The sequence below is a fragment of the Suricata suricatta genome, unplaced genomic scaffold, assembly GCF_006229205.1.
Source record: "Suricata suricatta isolate VVHF042 unplaced genomic scaffold, meerkat_22Aug2017_6uvM2_HiC HiC_scaffold_27, whole genome shotgun sequence".
NCBI lineage: Eukaryota > Metazoa > Chordata > Mammalia > Carnivora > Herpestidae > Suricata > Suricata suricatta.
This window is the reverse complement of record NW_021872658.1, coordinates 46,139-65,658: the sequence shown is the minus strand read 5'-3', so window position 1 is coordinate 65,658 and position 19,520 is coordinate 46,139. Positions and strand designations below refer to the sequence as shown.

The window sequence follows — 19,520 nt, the reverse complement described above, 5'->3', positions numbered from 1 at the left end:
CATAATCTAATGAGAAATACCATAAGGGAGGTAAGGGAAGTTAAGGCTTACAGGGTGTGAGGAATGCACATAGGGTCACATAACCTATGTGGGCAGGATGTTGGACTTCGAAAGCCTAAGTATTCTTAATCACTGGGCATGGGCATCACTGTCTTCTTTTTATAGTCAACATTAGCTAAGCAAGAGTTAAGGTTGATATCCATGTAAGAAAGTTTAAAAGCCTAAGCAGGGCACAGGGCTAAATAGAAAGTTAGTCCATCTTTATATTTCTTATTCGGGGGAGTTAACATCCACAAACTGTAGGTCCTCTAGGTCTGTCATATGTTCAAGTTGTAGATCTAGAGTCAATTTTGGACCCCAGAAGCAAGAAGCTGGGGTACAAGTTTCAGGAATGGTCAGGTCCTATAGCCTTGATGGCAGCTCTTGGGGTGATTCCCACCAGCCTTGCTGCCTGTATTTTACCATTTTAGAGCTTCATGTTGCAAATATATGTCAGTGAACCTGGTAGGTGCTAATAGTCTGTTGTGGTGTCTGACTGACTTAGCAGGGTGCTGTTGACTTACAGCTGGGTGAATGAGATGTAATGAATTACCCTGTTACTTTCCCTTTGGTTAAAGCTGAAGGAATTGAAGAATCTGCAGCAGCAATACTTACAGATTAACCAAGAAATCACTGAGTTACGTCCACTGAAGGCTCAACTTCAGGAGTATCAAGATAAGACAAAAAATTTTCAGATTATGCAAGAAGAGCTAAGGCAGGAAAATCTCTCCTGGCAACATGAGCTGCGTCAGCTCAGGTATGATAATCCCTGCTTTCTGATACTTTTATTTTTTTGTTTTTTTTAACTTTTTATTATATAGTTTTATAATGTTACAAAATAATTCAGAGAGCTCTTGTGTACCTTTCACCCAGTTTCCTCTAATGGTAATATCTTGTATTACTCTAGTATACCCAAATCTGGAAATGACATGAGTGTGATTCAAAGACCTTTTTCAGATTTTATTAATTTTATGTTCACTTACATATGTTTGTGTGTGGTGTGTGTGTAGTTCTGTGCAACTTCATCATATGTTTAAATAAATGTAACCCTCACTGCAAATAGTTACACTCTTCCTTGCACTACCATGCCAACATCCCTAATTATGGCAACCACTAATCTGTTCTCCACCTCTATCATTTTGCCATTTTGAGAATTTTTTAAAAGTTTTTATTTAAATTCCAGTTAGTTAACATATATCATTTTAAGTGGAATCCTACAGTATGTAACCTTTTGAAATTAGCTTTATTCACATATCATAAATGTCCTTGAGGTCCATCAACATTGTTCATGTATCAACAGTTCATTCTTTTGATTGATAAATAGTATTCCATGGTATGAATATACTGCTTTAACCATTCACACATGAGTGTTGCTTCTCATTTTTCGGTGTTATTAATAAAGCTGCCATAAAAATTTGTATATAGGTTTTTATATGGAAAATAATTTTTCATTTCTCTGAGATATTTGTCCAGGAGTACAAAAGCTAGGTTGTATGGTAAGTGTTTAGTTTTTTAAGAAATTATAAAACTATATTCCAGGATGACTGTACTGTTTTATATTCCTGCCAGCAATAGATGAATGATCTAGTTTCAATATCAAGTGCTATATTCTTGTCAGCATTTGATATTGTGACTGTATTGTAATTTTTAAATAGGTATGCCATGCTCTTCCAGTGTGGTTTTAATTTGCATAAATGCTAATAATGTTGAACATTTTTTTGTTGCTTATTTGACATGTATATGTCCTTTTTGATGAAATGTTTGTTCATGTGTTTTGTCCATTTTTTATTGGGTTGTTAATGTTTTACTGTTGAGTTTTGAGAATTCTTTACGTTCTAGGTATAAGTTCTTTATCAGTATGTGGCTTGCAAATATTTTCTCTAGTTTTTAGCTTATCTTCTCATTCTTCTCAATGTCTTTTTAATTTTGATGAAATCCAATTTAATGATTATTTTTTTCTATTTGCAGAGTCAATAATTTCTGTTTTTCTAGCTTCCTATTCACTGGTTCTTGAGTTTTTTCTTCATCACTTCCGTTCTGCTATTGAGCCCGTTGAGTTACTACCTTTTTATTTTGGAATATTATATTTTTCAGTTCTAAGATTTCCATTCAGTCTTCTTTGTATTTTTTATTTCTTTGCTGAGGTTTTCTCTTTTAAGTGAAGTATAATTGACATTCACTGTTACATTAGTTTCAGCTGTACAACATAGTGATTCAACAATTATGTACATTATGCAGTGCTCACTGTGGTAAGTGTAGTTATCTGTCACCATACAAAGTTACTATGTTATTGATTATATTTCTTATGCTGAACTTTTCATTCCTGTGATTAATCTGCTTTATAATAGGTATATATAAGCAGGTAGTTTTTGCCTCTTAATCCTCTCACCTGTTTTGCCCATCGCTCCTCCACCTCCTTCCCTCCAGCAGTCACTATTTTGTTCTCTGTATTTATGAGTCTATTTCTTTGTTGTTTTTCAGATTCTGCATATAAGTGAAATCATATGGTATTTGTCTCATTTTCTGTCTGACTTAACTTCATTTAGCCTAATTCCCTCTAGGTCCATCCATGTTGCTGTGAATGACAAAACTTCCTTCTCTTTTTAGTTCATTAAAATTCCTGTGTGTGTGTGTGTGTGTGTGTGTGTGTGTGTGTGTGTGTGTGTACACCAGATTATTCATCTGTCAATGGACACTTGAGTTGCTTCTGTATCTTGGCAGTTATAAATAGTACGGTAGTAAACATAAGGATGTATATATCTTTTTGAATTAGTGTTTTTGTTTTCTTTGGGAAAATACCCAGAAGTGCAGTAACTGGGTTGTATGGTATTCTATTATTAATTTTTTGAGGAATCTTCATACTGTTTTCCATAGTGGCTGTATCAGTTAACATTCCCAGTAACAGTACATGAAGTTTCCTTTTTCTCCATATCCTCACCAGTACTTAACTATTTTTTGTCTTTATGATAATAGCCATTCTGACTGCTATGAAGTGATACTTTGTTGTGGTTTTGATTTGCCTTTCTCTGAAGATTATGATCCTCAGCATCTTTTCATGTGTCTGTTGTCCATCTGAATATTTTCTTTGGAGAAACATGAAGTATTCTGTATTTTCATGTTTCCAGTGTGTTAGTAATTGCTTGTCCAAGCATTTTTGTGGTGGCTGCTTTAAAATCCTTATATAATTCTATACATACAATTCAATATCTGTGTCATTTCAGTGTTGTAATCATTTATTTTCTCAATCAAGTCATAACTTCCCTGGTTCTTAGTATGATGAGTGATTTTTCAGTTGTATCCTGAACATTTTGGAGATTATAAGACTCTCAATCTTATTTAAATTCTCTGCTTTAGTAGGCTTCTACTGATACTTTACTGCTAGATGTAGGGTACAGTCCAGTAGGCTCCCTACTCAGTCTTCATTGATACCCCAGGAGAGGAAGTGTCGTGATACTGCCAGGAAGAGACAGCTGCCCAGGTTTCCCGCTTGTAGTCCATTGACACTGCACTCGGTGGGGAGCACTGCCTCATTACTGTTAGGTGAGAATAGAAGTTCAAGCTCCATACATGGACTCCATTGATACCAGGTGGGGGTTGTGGGAAGAGGCATTTCATTACCACTGGACAATGGGGGGAAATCCAGGTTCCCCACTCAGTCCCTACTGACGTTGCAGGAAGATGGTTAAATCTATAGATGAAAACATCTATTCCTCTTGTTACCCCTGGTCCAAAAGTCCAAAGTCCAAACTTTCTGTTGGCCTCTTCTGACAGGGAACCTGTCTCTGATACTACCTCTGTTTTGTTACCTTGTTATGGCTGGACGTAGATGTCCAGACCACCCCACATGTTGTCTACGTTGACACTATAATGGGGTATGGGTGGGGACAGTCGGAGTCACCTCTTTTCCACTGAGTGGTGGTGAGAGTTCAGGGTACTTTGGCCTTTTCTGACACCACCCAGCAAGGAGGGTGAATTACACCTACTTATCTCCAGGCAAAGATGTAAGTCTGATCTTTCCACTAGGATTTTGTTGATTTGGGGTGGAGGGAGAGTGCTGTGGTTTTTCCATGATGTTCACCTGAAATAGAGTGATTATTGTCTTTAATATGTGCCTCACTAGGCTGCCCATTCCTGGCCTTTTGGCATGAGGGAGCAAACTTTACTTGTATCTCACTGGTGTTTCCAGATGGTTGGATCCTTCTTCATCCAGATAGGGATATATAAAATTCAGAAAGAAAAACCAGCAAACCCACTGCCATGTCGTTTCTTATGTCCTAGGGTCCCTAGTTGGTCTAACTTCTTCTTTCCATGTTTCTGGGTCTCCCTGTGTTTGTTCTTATACATAATTCACAGGGTTGTTATCTATACTAAGTGGGGGAAATAAGGAGATATGCATTAACTCTATCTTATCAATATTCAGAAATCCAAGCCCTTTTCTTTTAAAGATGAATAATAGTGTTATATGGTGCTAAGAGAGCAGAAAAAATATATCATAAGAACTATAATTCTGGTTAGTTTTTAAATTCAGTGTTTCTTAAAAAATTCGATCCAAAGAGAAAAGGTAAAGAAAATTGCTTAACAGTATGTAAAAACAAGTCCTGTTGTTGCAACCTCACTATTGTGACTTTATTGTTGTTTCAGACCCAAAACTTTCCAAGTTTGGTACTAAAAGAAGAATCTTCATGTTGGAAAGTACTGCTAATCGTGAAGCACCTGCTTTGTCTCACTTGCTTCCTCAGGCAAGTGAATAGAGAATACAGGTGGAGTCTAGATTCCTATCCAGCCTACAGAGGGGCTGCCATGATGGCGGATAGCAATATAACAAAATAATTATTGTAACAGCCCTAAGACAGCTCTTAATGTGCAGACACAGAGAATTGTTCCTTCACCGATCCTAGACGACATGCATTTTGCTAACATGGCATTTCAAAATAAACTTTAAGCCAGCTTTACAGAGCAAAACGCTTTTCAGAACTTGGTGATTTCAATTTTGCACAGTAAAATTACATCCAAAAGATTTTCATATTTAACAACTTTATGGACTTTTCTTATAAGTGAACATATATGAATCCTATTCCATGGAGTTGACAGCTTCTCCAAATAGTACAGTTACACATTTTTAACCAAAAGATGATGATTGCAGAAGTAAAAAACTGAATTTTTGCTCTCTAGGAATACAGATTTCTTCTGTTCCTGGAGCTGAATCTCAAGAGAAAAAAATGAATTGCTCCACTTCAGCTTTATCTGCCCCCACCTCCCTGCATTCCCCACCCAGGGAATAGCTACCTCATGTTTATTCTGTTAGAGTCTTTTAGAATGAGTGCATTATCAAGAAATCAGGATCTCCATGTGTCTTCTTCCAAATGCATAGCAATACTGACCATTGAATTTAGGAATCTCCAAAGATGATTGGAACCACATGGGAGCATCACTCTGATGTTTCCCGTATTATCTCCAGGTCACCTGGAACTACACATATATTAAGTATCCAGTTACCAGTATAAACTTAAAAGCCTCAAAACTCTAATGGCTTATTTTCTGTAGACACTTATTCCCCTTTCAATTTCCTCAAAGGCCATTCTAAAAGAGTTGAATCTTAGAGAAAAGAAGAAAGTGACTTCTGGTCTCTTGATTTTTCCCCCTCATTCTCTCCCCATTTACCTTTCTCTTAGCCTTTCTCTCTTCACCTTCCACATTTGAGCAATTTTGAAGAAAAGTAAAATTAATCTCAAGTGAATTTTAGCAAATTAGGGAGAGGAAAAGAAGATATTTTACTTCACATTTAGAAGGAACAACAAATGGAGACAGAAGTTTGATTTCCTGACTTTAGGACCAGTCTCTAAAGCTCAATATCTTCAGGCTCTCTCTTTTGTTCTTGATATACTTGGGGGAGATTAACTTTTCAAACATGGAAAGGCTGGCACATCTCGTTAGGCCTCTGTTGGCCTCAGGGTTGGCTTATTAGGAGAGCCTAGATTCATACCGTAATCTTTCTCTTCCCCTTGTAGCTACTGGTTTGCTCATTTTGCTCTGGTTCCTGTGCTTTCTTACATAAGGGTAAGTGAGGTATAACCCTATTATGACTGAGTTATATGAATAATCAGCTTTGTTCCCAATGCCCTGTTCTCCTTCGAGCATCTCTTCCCATGCCATCACCACCTTCTAGAAAAATGGCAGCTTGAAGCTTTTTATGGAAGATTATGGTCTTCTTCTGCATTCCACTCTTAAACTGTTCTCTCTCAGTTTTCACAGACAAATATCAAAGGAAGTGTTGAAAATTCCTGTACCTTTTACATATAGTAACCTTGTAATACAATTTCATTTTATTTTCTAAGTTTCAGCTTTGCCTTTTTGAAAAAATTTTGACCATATTCCAATTCATTTCTTAGCAAAGCAGGATTATTTCATAACAGGTATGTGCCATTTAGAAAAGAAGGGACCGTTGTACCTTATTTCTAGAGTGAAAGACAAAAAAAGTCAGATACAATTCAAACAATTTTACATTATGGGGACAAATAGAGACATGGGCACTATTCAAAGTGAAGAGACACTAAAGAAATTTGATTACAATCTTAATGAGTTCTTCTAGACAGAGTACAGAGAGAAGTAGAACTAAAGAATATGACAGAGATGCAATTTTTGCTAGTACTACAAAAAATTAGCTGGGATCAAATAGAAGCCTTCCTCTTGGCCAAATTCAGGGAGTAAATAGAAATATCAGCAGCTCTTATTTGTTGGGTGATCATGATGTGCCAGGTTCTGTGTTTGGTGCATGGCATACAGTGGCTGATTCAATCCTCAGAATAATCATCAGGAATAGATGTTTATTCCCATTTCACCAGTGAAGCTTAGAGAGATCAAGAAACTTTAAACAGGGTCCAATGTCTAGTTTATGATAGACTTAGCATTTGAACCCAGTTCCCACAAGACTCTATAGTTGTATTTTTGTCACTATGACATTTGACTGCATCTGGTACTACCTTTCCAAAGAATCACAGTGGATTCCCATTGCTTATAGAATAAGCTTTATTTATCATCCACTCAGTGCCCCACATGATCCAACCTCACTTCTCCAACCTCGTTTCCTACCCTATCCACCTTACACACTATTCCACTTCTAAATTCAGTGTGTGTATTCATTCTTATGCCTTTTGTTCAGTATATTCCTGGCACCTGGAATGCTTTTCCATGAAATCATCCTCAGTCCTGCCAGTTGAAATTCTTTTATTAGTTCAGCTTCATCATCTTGCTATACAGTTCAATTTATAATATAAATTTTACTTTGGTTATTTATTTACTATATCTCCACAGCCCATACTACTGTTATGAACAGGTAATTATTCATCCTTGTCTCACAAGTATTTTTCGCCTATGAGCATTTCATGTGTTTTGTAGGGTGGAGAAGAGCTCCTGGGAAGCCCAGGAGAGGAGAATGAAGGAGCAGTACCTTATGGCTATCTCAGATAAAGATCAGCAGCTCAGTCATCTGCAGAATCTTATGAGGGAGTTGAGATCTCCTTCCTCCCATACTGAGGCTCTCAAAGTGCAATACCAAAGACAGGTGAGTGACTTCAGTGCTGATTGCTACTTAGAGATATCACCACCACCCAGGAAGCATCAGTTTCCTGCAAGCCAAGTGCCCATCTACCACTCTTAGGAAGATGTCTTGTGACCTCCTATGAGGTGGACAGGGTTTATCGAGGGAAGGAATTAAGCATGAACAACATTGGGATGGAATTTCATCAATGCTTATATCCTGGCAGGCATCCCCAGAGACACTGGCATCCCTAGATGGATCACAAAACCTAGTTTATGAGACAGAACTTCTTAGGACTCAGCTCAATGACAGCTTGAAGGAAATTCACCAAAAGGAATTGAGAATTCAGCAACTAAACAGTAAGGTAAGTGTTTCCTGCTAGACTGAAATTCAGTTTCTTATCTCCATGACCAGAAGCAAGACAGTAAATAGGAGCTGATTAAGCCTGGGTTCTAGCTATAGAGTATCTTAGGGCACAGAAGATTTACCTGTTTGGAGCCTGGGTTGCCCCTACCAGAGCACAGACACAGGACCATATTCTTTTCCTCATCCTTAGAATTTACTTGGGAATGATTGGAGAAATCTATTCAATAAGTGTAAAAAAAAAAACAACAAAAAAACCCAACTCTTTTAGGAGACCTTGCTCCCCAGCATTGTCTCCCCATCTATGTCCCTTGTTAGTAATATTGAGGTAACTCCCCACAAGTCCTCCCAACACCTTCCTGTTGTTTCCGGTGCGCAGCAGGAAAATGTCTCTGGAATGAAGCGTTTCAGATGTGATTAGACAGCAGGGATAGAGGTGAGAGGGCTGCTTTTCACTCTACTCCATTTGTAGACTTCTTCACTGGTGTCTAACGTTCTGGAAGTAGAGAAGCCAGATTTTCCCCAAACCCCAGCCATGCCATTCCAGACATTCTAAGGAAGCACCCTGGAGTTGATAGGACCTTATTTCTGTAGGGAGGAGCTACTTTGCCATCTGGTCCCTAGAGCTGATCTCGCTAAGGCAAGAATAAAGAAAATTATTCTTGGAAGCCTTCTTACATCTCTGTCTTCTCTCCTCAGTCATTTTCTGGCTTATCTTCCTCCTTCACCTGCCTCTCCTCCCCCACCCTCTTATAAATCATTATACTCCTGTCGCTTTCTGACTGTTCAAATATTCTCTAGTGGCAACTCCCTAGTTCTGCCTTCTTCAGAGGAACCCAGCTAGGTAGTTTATGTTAGAACTAGAAGGGATTTAAGAAATCATTTGGACTCTAGAGTACGGAGATTGACTTTGAGGAGAGCTGTGAATGTCCAAAAATTATATACAAAATGGTGTGTGTGTTTGTGTGTAAGTTTCCCATCATGAGAACTCATCAGTTCACCAAGGGATGTATAATCCAAGAATGGTAAAGATTGGTAAATTGTATCACAGATAAGGAAACTAAGGCCCAGAGGTATTAAGTAATTTGCTCAAGGTGTTTGGAGGAGGTCATTCTGAGATAAATCTGATAACAGTATGTGGAAAACCACAGTATCTAGCTTATATAGAAGGTAGTTACTAAATGTTAAATTCAGCTAACTGACATTGAAGTATCAGACACTGATAATGCTATTTACTGTGGCAGACAAATTTGCATTTTTTAAATATAGGTTTGTTGATCCAAATGAATGGGTAAAACGATAGACCTTTTATTGGGGTAATTGTCTGGGAGTTGTTATTTTTTTTCTAAAGTAAGTTTATTAAATTCATTTATTTTGTGTGTTGGTGGGAAGCAGTAGCGGGGCAGAGAGAGAGGGAGCAAGGGAAAGACAGAAACCCAAGCAGGCTCCACACTGTCAATGTAGAGCCCGATGCAGGGCTCAAACTCATGAACTATGACCTGAGTTGAAGTCAAGAGTCAGATGTTCAAACAACTGAGACATCCAGCCACCCCTGTCTGGGAGTTTTCAAGGGGGCCTCCTGAACAGCTCTTAGTTCCCCTGCTTTCTGTAAACTAGATTCCATCTCCTGAAAACACTGTAAATCATGCTGAGCATTTGTCCTTCCAGGACAGTATTTTAAACTGTGATTCAGGACCATTAGTAAATCATGAGGTCATTTTAGTGGATAGCAACTAAAAATTTTTCAATGTAAACGTTTTTTAATGTTTATTTATTTTTGAGAGAGAGAGAGAGTGTGTTTGTGTGTGTGTGTGCACATGGGGGAGGAGCAGAGAGAGAGAGAGAGAGGGACAGAGGATCCGAAGCAGGCTCCACGCTGACAACAGCTAGCCCGATATAGGGCTTGAACTTCCCAACTTTGAGATCATGACCTGAGCTGAAGTCCGACGCTCAACCAACCAAGCCACCCAGGAGCCCCTAATGTTAATGTTTTATTGAGTAAAAGATACAAAAAGCACACAAACATAAATGCATCACAGCATATTTTCACAAAGTGAAGACATCTGGATAGCCAGCACTCAGATCAAGAGTCAGAACAGCTACAGAGACATGGACTCATATCTTCTCTCATGTTCCTTCATTTATTTTGTGAGATTCATCCATGTTGTTGTATATAGTGGGATTTTTCCATTCTCATGCTGTGCAGTATTGCACTGTAGCCTTATACCATAGTTTCTCTGTTCTGTTTGGATTCTTTTGCATTTTCCAGTATAGGGCTATTAGAAGCAGTGCAAATAGTGTTTTGTAAAAAACACAATTAAAAAGATTGGAAATATGTGTGTATTATGTAATATGTAATAAAAACTATATCTTGTTTTGGGAAACTTGAGTTTCAATTATATATATTTATGTATTGGTTCTGGGTCATAAGGCAAGTTATGTTTTCTTTTACAACTTTTAAGATATACTTCATCTACCACTTGAAGTATGAGAAGCAATATTATTTCTCTGGGTGAGAAAGAGTACTTCCTTTAGAAATCAACTGTAAGGAATTATCTCTGTCCCTAGTGTCATTCACTCATTCATCAAGCAGATAACTATTATTTGCCTTCTATGAACTGGTCATATGTTAGGATACACAGCAGCCCCTCATGGAGCTTATCATCTGATGAGCTGAGAGCCTCCCTCTAAATGGGTCCCAGCTACCTGGAGAATTGCTTCTTGGGCCCTAGAATGGGAGCAGAGTAGATGGGCTGTCAGCATAGAATGGCTCATCTCCACCCACTGCGGTAATTCTTTCCATGGATGCTCAGGCTTTATGTATATAATTCTGCCAGCATGGTTGGATGTTTATATGTAATGCAAACTTAAAAACATGTAACCTAAATTAACTTAAAAACATGAGAGGAATGATTATTGGTATAATGTAGTCTCGATTATTCCTTCCAGTATCTGTTTTTATAAGCATAGATATGATGAAGTACAACAGCTTATGAGCTAGAACAGAGGTCAGCAAATTCTTCTGTCAAGGCCCAAGTGGTAAATAGTTTGGGTCTGTAGGCTGTGCCGTCTCTCTTACCACCATTCAGCTCTGCAGCTGTATCACAAAAACAGCTGTAGGTGGCACATAGAGTGGTCATGTTCCAATAAAACCTTATTTACACACACACACACACACACACACACACACACACACACAAAGGCAGTAGACCCTGGATCACAGTTCGCCAGTACCTGAGCTATAGACAGAATATTGAAAACATTATAAAAGGTGCTTTATGTAAGGATGGTTGGCTAAAAGGAATTAGACTTCTCCAGTGAAGAGGGTTTTGCTTCTAGTAAGTTTTACAGATCTCTCTTTTCTCCTCTGGATTTGTGAAGGGAAAAAAAAGTGTTGTATTTTTCAATACTGAGAGTTGTTTTTGTTTGAGGTGATACTTTGTTTGTTCAGTATAGTTCGGGCTGTTCACTGTTGCCGGAAAGTTAACTTTTGTGTGTCAGGAGAGGATTATAATACTCTAAGAGCCAGTACTTGTCACTGCACCCAGTAATCATGTCTACCACTGTCTTCAAATTAGTACTGTTTGTCATTTATGAATGGGGACAGAAATCATTCCTCTACCTCTCTCAAATCAGATGATACTTTAAAAAGTGCTTTGTAAACTTGCTTTTCAGAGGTAAGGTTATTTGTTGTGATTTTTATTCTGGCTTATGCAAATGTTTTTGTTATACCACATAGGTTTCTTATTCTGGTTTTCTGTGAGTGTCAAATGTCCTTCCCATCCAGTCAGAGTTTCTCTAGGAAAATTTATCTTCTCTTTGAACATTGAGTCAACTTTTTTATACAAGTAGTAACCCAGAATACTTACGAAAAGAATACTCAGGAGAAGATCGAAGGTGTATTCAGGCTCACTGGTTTCCCTTCACATAATGCATACAGTCCTACAGCAGGGGCTTTGGAGGGATATCTCTGATTGTTAATGTTTCTGGGTATTAATGTTTCTGGGTATTAATCATGACTAAAACTTGAAACCTGACAGCTTGCAAGTGACGAATTTGAATTCTAGTTCTAGAGGGCTGAATTCAAATCATCATAGGAGCTTCAATGGGTAAATGTCTCATTCAGTACAAAAAATGATTTTCTGGTTTTTGACATGATGGGAAATGACATGGCCTGCTCTGTCAGGTGGGGAGCACCCCTGACACAACATGTTCAAGGAAAGACTGAGTATCTACCTCTTACTCAGGTAGCAGAGGAAGGTCCTGCTTTGAGTGACTGAAATATTTCCACCTTGAGAGTCTGTGCTCCCAGTATAGTTTCTTACATGTACATAGGGATTTAGGATTTCTTCTGTGTCTCCCTCCTACCACCCATGATAATTTCTTTTTCTACCTTCTTGACAACTTGTAAGTCTCTGCAGTATTGAAGAATCTTCCCAGTACTGTGGTTGTGTGAATTTTTAGGTGACAACTCTATGTCTTATTGACTTCTAAGGATTATAGTCACTTGTGAGTCATTCCATCTTGGACCCAAGCTGCTATCTTTCTCCTCTTGCATACTTGGGATTGTTTATACTATCAGATCGCCTGCGGGTTTCTGCTTTCTGGTTTCCCAGTCAATGTACTAGACACCACAAACAGTTTCCTACCACTCCTCCAGAATCATTTTCCTTTTTTGGTTCAAAAATGCTGAGTTTTCCCAATTTGAAGGAACACACAATGCTCTTGTTACTATTATTGAACTCAAGGTCTTGCGTTAAAAAAAATTAGACCCTTGAAACTCCGAGAGTCTTCCTAAGCACTGCTTGCTGTGAAACAGTCCCTCTCCACTGTTGCAGTTCTCTCAACTACTCGAAGAAAAAAACACTCTTTCAGTACAGCTTGGCGATACCAGTCAGAGTCTTCGTGAGAGCCAGCAGCACTACACTGACCTTTTTCATCACTGTGCGGTCTTGGAGAAGCAGGTCCAGGAGCTGCAAGTGGTGAGCAGGAGGGCCGCGAGAGGCTGGGAAAAGTGTTCCAAAATTGAGTGCAAATGGGAAAGCATAAAGAGCCGCATGGGAGAGGCTGGTGCTTCAGACTGAAGATGCGTTAGGGGACAGAGGAGAGCGAGCGCTCCCTGAGATGGGAATAAGGCCTAGAAAAATTAAAGGGTGAAAGGATTAGAGGGACAAAGATCAGGGAGACGGTGAGAGAGAAGTCAAAAAGTGAGTGGGAAACAGTGATGACTGAGGCTTTAACTCTGTCACTGAGACTGTGGATTTTGCTTCAAGAAATAAGGAAGCTATGGGAAAGTTTGGCCCTGGGAAACAAACCAGGTGGGGCTGGTGACGCGGTCCAGTGGCAGGTACTGTTGAAGCTGGGAGGTAGTGAGACTTAACGGGGAGCTGAACAGGACGGGGAAGGAGGAGGATCAGAGGGGCTTTTGGAAAATCCACGAGCCTCCACTAGAAGAAATCCGATTTCAGTAGAGGAGAGATTCAAAAATTATTATCTGGGAGAAAATCTAATCAAGAGTTTTAGGTAGGATATTAATCTCTTAGAGCAGAAGAGTCTCACTTCTGACTCTGCACTCAAAGAGAATAAGAGGAGTGTTCTTCTCCAGGGTGTCTCGTTTTGTCTGGTGTTCAGTGAGTTCTCATTTTGTCCATGCAGTTCCTTAAGTGCTTTCATCACTGTACTGCTACACTTATTCTTCTTCTAGGGGCCACTGAATATAGATGTTGCTCCAGGAGCTCCCCAGGAAAAGAACGAAGCTCACAGGAAGAGCGATCCTGAGGAGCTGAGGGAGCCCCAGCTCAGGTAGGGGAGCGGCCCTCAACCCTGTGCGCACACTACCTGTGCAGAAATGGACAGTCATCTAAATGGAACCGGAGCCCAGAGTATGGGTTTAATGTATCTCCTTATCAGCCTCTCCGGATTGCTGTGAGGATTAAATAGTACCAACTATAATAACAAATTTGTAAAGTTGAAAGTTTGTAAAGCAATAGCAACACGCAGGCACGAGGGCGCACACGCAGGCGTGCACACACACACACACACACACACACACCACTAATACTGTGGTATTCAAATGAAAGATAATCAATCTCTAAAATCTCTGAGGCATTTTCTGCAGCTTATTTTGACAGCTACACTTCTAAAATATTCTTTTTTTAAAATTTTTTCCCTTCCTATTTTTTGTTTGTACAAATGTCTATACATTTTCCTGCTTTATAACCTTATGAAGGCTTTGAATCCCTTGTGTCAGCAACTGTGTTCTGCACCTACTGATGCTGCTTGATGTCCTTTTATTTTGAAGCTTTTCTGAGGCTCAGCAGCAACTGTGCAACACTAAGCAAGAGATGAGCGAACTGCGGAAGCTGCTGGAAGAAGAGCGGGACCAAAGAGTGGCTGCTGAGAATGCCCTTTCCGTGGCCGAGGAGCAGATCCGGCGGTAAAGGGCTGGGGGAGATAGCCTCTGTTCACTGCTCATCCGTTCTGGGTACACTGGGTACATTTCAGTGGCCAGACTTGGGAATAATTAGGATCTAATTCCCATCTTGAGATGGGTGCTGCAGTGAAGTTTGGGGTCAAGATAAGCCACATTAGTCTAAGGTTAGCCCCTCCACAGTGTCCTCTTTGGCCCTGATGCAGACTGCAAATGCAGGGAGCTGATCAAGTGCTGCCCGCCCAGGCCCCACACGGACTTATTAATGTTAGAGCTTCTTTCACACGCACCCTATAGTGTATGTGGAACTCAGTGCACTTGTGATTTCTTCTTAAAGAAATTTATTTTGAGAAAGAGAGTGAGCGAGTGGGAGAGGGGCAGAGAGTGGGAGTGGGAGAGAGAGAATTCCAAGCAGGCTATGCACTGCCAGCTTGGAGCCCAGTGTGGGGACTCAAACCCACAAACCGTGAGATCATGACCTGAGCTGAAATCAAGAATCAGATGCTTAACAAACTGAGCCACCCAGGCATCCCCAGTGGACTTGCTGTTTGGTTCATCAGTATTTACAAAGATTCCATTTTTCCTCGTCCTAGCCTACAGAGGTGGACATGCTGACCTGCATGGTGCCAGACTTTGCTGTTCCAGGTCAGGGCTGTCCCTGTAAAGCTTATCATCTGGAGGAAAAGACACAGAAGGTGTACTGTGCAGTCAGCCTGCCTCTCAGAGGAAACCTGGCAAGATGGAGCTAGACTGTGCTCACTCAGTTTCTCCTTCCAGACTCACAAGTCAGATTAAAGTGTTCTTTCTTTCCAGGAGAAAAGTCAGCGACCTGCAACGAGAGGCCAGGAGTGTTAGGCTAATGGACACCCCTTTATGGAGGAGGGGAGAGCTCCATCCTCCCCGCCATGATTAAAAAGTGCATTCCTATGGGCAAATGTTTGTTCATATATGCTATATTACCTGCAGCCCCTTTGATGCAGTTCATGTATTTTAAGAAACCATTGACTGGGAAAAAGACAGCTTCTTCATTAAATAGAGAAGTTCTAGTATTAAACAAATCAACAAAAATGAAGAAGAAAGCAGTAGAGGCCGCCAGTTCAGTTCAATACTAAAAAGCCCATAGAAATCTTTCTTGGATGCTTTTGCCTAATTAGCCTTTGGTAAATGAAAAAAAAAAAAAAACAATGGGTTTCTCTGGTGTATTGGAAAAAAAGAACATGAGGTTTAGAGACACACCTGCGTTTTGAATTCTGGCTCAACCTATTACTGGCTGTGCCACCATGGCAAGGAATTTTATCACTCTAAGTAACCTTACTTTGAAGATAGTTACACCAGCCTCTAACTTGAGGCTGTGTATATACAACACCCAATCCAGCACCTGATACACAGAGGGCAGTTAATTCCTGGTAGTTTTCCTTACCGCTTACTGCTGCTGAAAGAAACAGATCCGCCTGCACACTGCTTGTGTGGGACCAGCCTCTGCTGCAAGTCTCTTGTGCTGCATCACACAGCAGGATGGCTGGGAAGACTTCACCTCATCAGCTGCTTGTGCTATAAACCAAGCCATGTCTGTTTCTTCCCTCAACACAGGTTGGAGCACAGCGAATGGGACTCTGCACGGTCTCCTATCATTGGCTCCTGTGGCGCTCAGGAGCAGGCACTGTTAATAGATCTTACAAGCAGCAGCTGTCGAAGGGTAAGAAGGCGAGAAGCCTAAGGAGAGGGTATATGCTAGCAGACAGGGCTGGCTGCACTGAGGGCAAGGGATCAAGGAAAAGGAAGGTGGAAGTCCAGGCACTGAGTACCTGGTGGATCTAAGACTGGAGGGGTATGGAAGGTTAGGGGAACCTAGTGAAGTTGGCCAGCTGACCTGAGGGGGCTTTCTCTTGGGATACCTCTTTCCTGCAGTGTTTGGAGAAGGAAAAGGGACATATCCCTGGAGGGCAAACCTCTCTAACTTTCCAATTTCTCTTTCAGACGCGGAGTGGTGCTGGATGGAAGCGGGTCCTGCGTTCGCTCTGTTATTCCCGGACCCGAGTGCCACTGCTAGCAGCCGTCTACTTTCTGATGGTTCATGTCCTACTCATTCTGTGTTTCACAGGCCATCTATAAACTGAATTCCCACCTTTGCAATCACTCCCTCAGAACTTGGAATTCCCTTATCTCTAACATCCAAACCATCAATTCTAGTGCAACAGTCTTCCCACTTAACAGGTCTTCTCTCCAAGTCTCCACAGAAAGTGCCTGCACAACAGAGGGGGATTGTTAGCCCAGGGCAGAGCTGCAGGGACCAGCGGGTCTGCTTTCTTCTACTGCCCAGGGCCAGAACACTTCTGCATAATCTGAGGAGGCCCCATAGTCGGTGGTTGAGCCTGGTATTTGTTCCAATTTTGCAGGGCCCTGAGTTTTTGTGTCCTGTGAAAGATGCTGAGGAATGTCTTTCAGCTTAGAAGATGGTTCTAATAAACCTAATAATCTGAAGTCTAGTATCATTTCGATTGATACTTTCTTTGCTTCAGTTACCTTATATTTTCTCCTGCTTCAGAGGGAAGGCGGATCTGCCCTAAACAAAGTTCTGGGGAACAGTATCTCATAGAATATCTGCTTAGGACTCCCCAGGGTTTTAGTTGTCCCATCACAGGGTAGGACCCAGCTTTTTCCCTCGCTGTTCAGACATAACTGGAATTAGATTTGAGGTCCTGGACTATAAGGATAGAATTCTATTGTGTGTATGTCCTTGATCACATATATACTGAGGTATTAAATGGCCCATGCCTTTCCTTTTGCTGAAAGGAAGAATTGGCTATGGAGAGTGGAAATCAGATTCTTGTCATTCCAATGTTGTCTGGATATGCCTCGAGGGAAGGCCTTAAAGCAGCGCACTAGGAGCTAATCCTAGGTGGGGCATTGACTCCCACCAAGGAAATCTGACTGGTCTAATGACCACTTCTAGCCTCTGGATGTACCAAGCTACTCTGCTATTGGTGGTAATTAGCCCAGTTTCTCAGCCCATAGTCATCTTCCCTCTGTGATAACAGAGCTGAGGCAAGTGGTGGGCAAATATAGAGGAGACAAGATAGCTAAATCTAAGCCTGAGAACGGCAGCCAGGATTGAATTCCTTTTGTGCCTGCTCCTTGCCTCCCCTTTCCCACCCTTACCTGCTGGTTAGTTTCTCATTATGCACATGATGTGTTTCCTGCTTGCTCTCACCACCCGAAGAAGAGAGAAAACTAGTGGATTGATTGATCTGCTGTGATCCTTTGTTCTTTGGTGACCAAATCTTGGTCATAGCAACCCAGGAACTTTCCTGAACAACTGTAAAATAATAAAATTATTTTCAGAATCAATACTGGTGGTGGCGTGTACATGTGTATGAATGTGTGTATACACAGGTGCTTATGTACATATGCTTGCATGCTGCGCGAGGAAGGGTAGGTAGGGGATGGAGGATTGGGCAGCCAGGAACAGATTCAGGGGTAGTAAGCACTACCTGTCCAGGCTTCCTTCTTCTTGGCCGGCATCAGTAATGGCTGCATGTGTCCTTCTAGCCTTAGCCTCTAGACCCCAGGGTGATAAAGCAGAGTGAGGAAATTCATTCTAGTATTGAACCAAACAAACTGGGCCTTAGGGTCTGAGATTCATGCAGCTCATGGCTGGGCCTGAGAGAACACTTATTTGGTGTATACTGAAAACATTAGGCCCCTAAGGATCCCTATGAATGGGAGTTGGGGGAAGAGAAATTTAAGAGGGTATAGTAGAATAAACATATCTATGTTACTGGTTTTTAAGTTTATTTATTTTGAGGGAGAGAGAGAGTAGGGGAGCAGCAGAGAGGGAGAGAGAATCCCAAGCAGACCCCATGCTGTCAGCATGAAGCCCTATGTAGGGCTCAAACTCCTGAATCGTGAGATTATGATCTGAGCTGAAGTCAGATGCTTAATCAACAGAGCCACCTGGGTGCCCCTATGTTATTTTTATATTAAGTCGCTGCTTAGGAAAAGCTAACTTACTTTATTAAAGTATGATAAGTGAATTGAACCAAGTTTTTATGGTTTTGAAGCCCAAGCTCTTTGTGTGCTCCACCTCAGTGTCTCTCATTAGAAATGAACTTGGGGGCACCTGGGTGTCTCAGTCTGTCAAATGTCAGGCTCTTGATTTCGGCTCGTGTCATGATCCCATGGTTCATGGAATAGAGCTAGAGTGAAGAGCCTGCTTGGGATTCTCTTTCTCCCTCTGGCCTTCCTCCACTCATGCTCACTTGCCCTCCCTCTCCCAAAATAAGTAAACTAAAAAAAAAAAAAAAAAAAAAAAAAAAAAAATTGAGACTTTTGCTAATGAGAGATAGAGTTTGAACTGTACCTGGATGGTGTGTCACAATATCTGGATTGATCATTCTCCGGTTTCTGACACTGAATTAGGATTCTAAGTGACCTAAAAGATCTTTTCCCCTTCTACAAATGATCTTTTCCTTAAAATGATTTTGGTGCTGCCATAATAAATAGATCATGAAGCAGGAGAGAGAAATACACTACTACCACTGCCCACCAAACTGACATAGAATTCTTAAGAAGTGACTAAAATCTTATTATTTCTAATGGAGAAATACCTCCACTGTATCCTAGACCACTTTCATCTAGTCACTGCTTGAGTCTGTTGGGGAACTCAAAACTGAGCAAATCAGACAACTCCGCATCAGGGTTAGGAGAGACTAGGTCAGATACAGTAACAAACATCCCCCAATTTTTAGTAGCTGAAACAGCAAAGATTGCTGTTGAGTCTACTTGTGTTACCATTCTCAGCTGGGGACCCAGGCGGCCAGAGGAACCACTTGAGAGCTGCAGGTCGCCTTGGTGAGCGGTGGGCAGGAGAGCAGGGCAGAGCTTGCGCTGGTCTTAAAGTCTCCACCAGACAGTGACGTGTTTCACCTCTCACATTTAATTGGCCAAAATCAGGCACCTGAGCAAGTTTGGCTTCAGAAGGGAAGGGAGGGAAAGCAAATCTTGATGAACAGTAATACAAAATGCCACAGAAACCTTCCAACACCTGGTACTATCTAGTTCTCTCAGACTTGTTTTTTGCTAGTTAGCTCAGACTCCACTGTCCCCTAAACAATCTCTGAAACTTTCTCCCTCCATGGCTTGCCTTTCCCC

At 40.9% G+C, this 19,520-nt stretch overlaps 1 protein-coding gene across 1 annotated transcript in view; it reads left to right on the top strand.

Moving 5' to 3' along the window:
* Positions 1-17,717, top strand: part of LOC115284939 (golgin subfamily B member 1-like) — a 44,949-nt gene extending 27,232 nt beyond the window's left edge. The window contains exons 6-13 of the mRNA XM_029931384.1: positions 618-796; positions 7,435-7,600; positions 7,803-7,940; positions 12,778-12,921; positions 13,644-13,741; positions 14,241-14,375; positions 15,960-16,065; positions 16,347-17,717. Coding sequence (XP_029787244.1) covers positions 618-796; positions 7,435-7,600; positions 7,803-7,940; positions 12,778-12,921; positions 13,644-13,741; positions 14,241-14,375; positions 15,960-16,065; positions 16,347-16,481 — 1,101 coding nt within the window. The 3' untranslated portion in view covers positions 16,482-17,717. The remainder of the gene's footprint in view (positions 1-617; positions 797-7,434; positions 7,601-7,802; positions 7,941-12,777; positions 12,922-13,643; positions 13,742-14,240; positions 14,376-15,959; positions 16,066-16,346) is intronic.
* Positions 17,718-19,520: the final 1,803 nt, after the last annotated feature.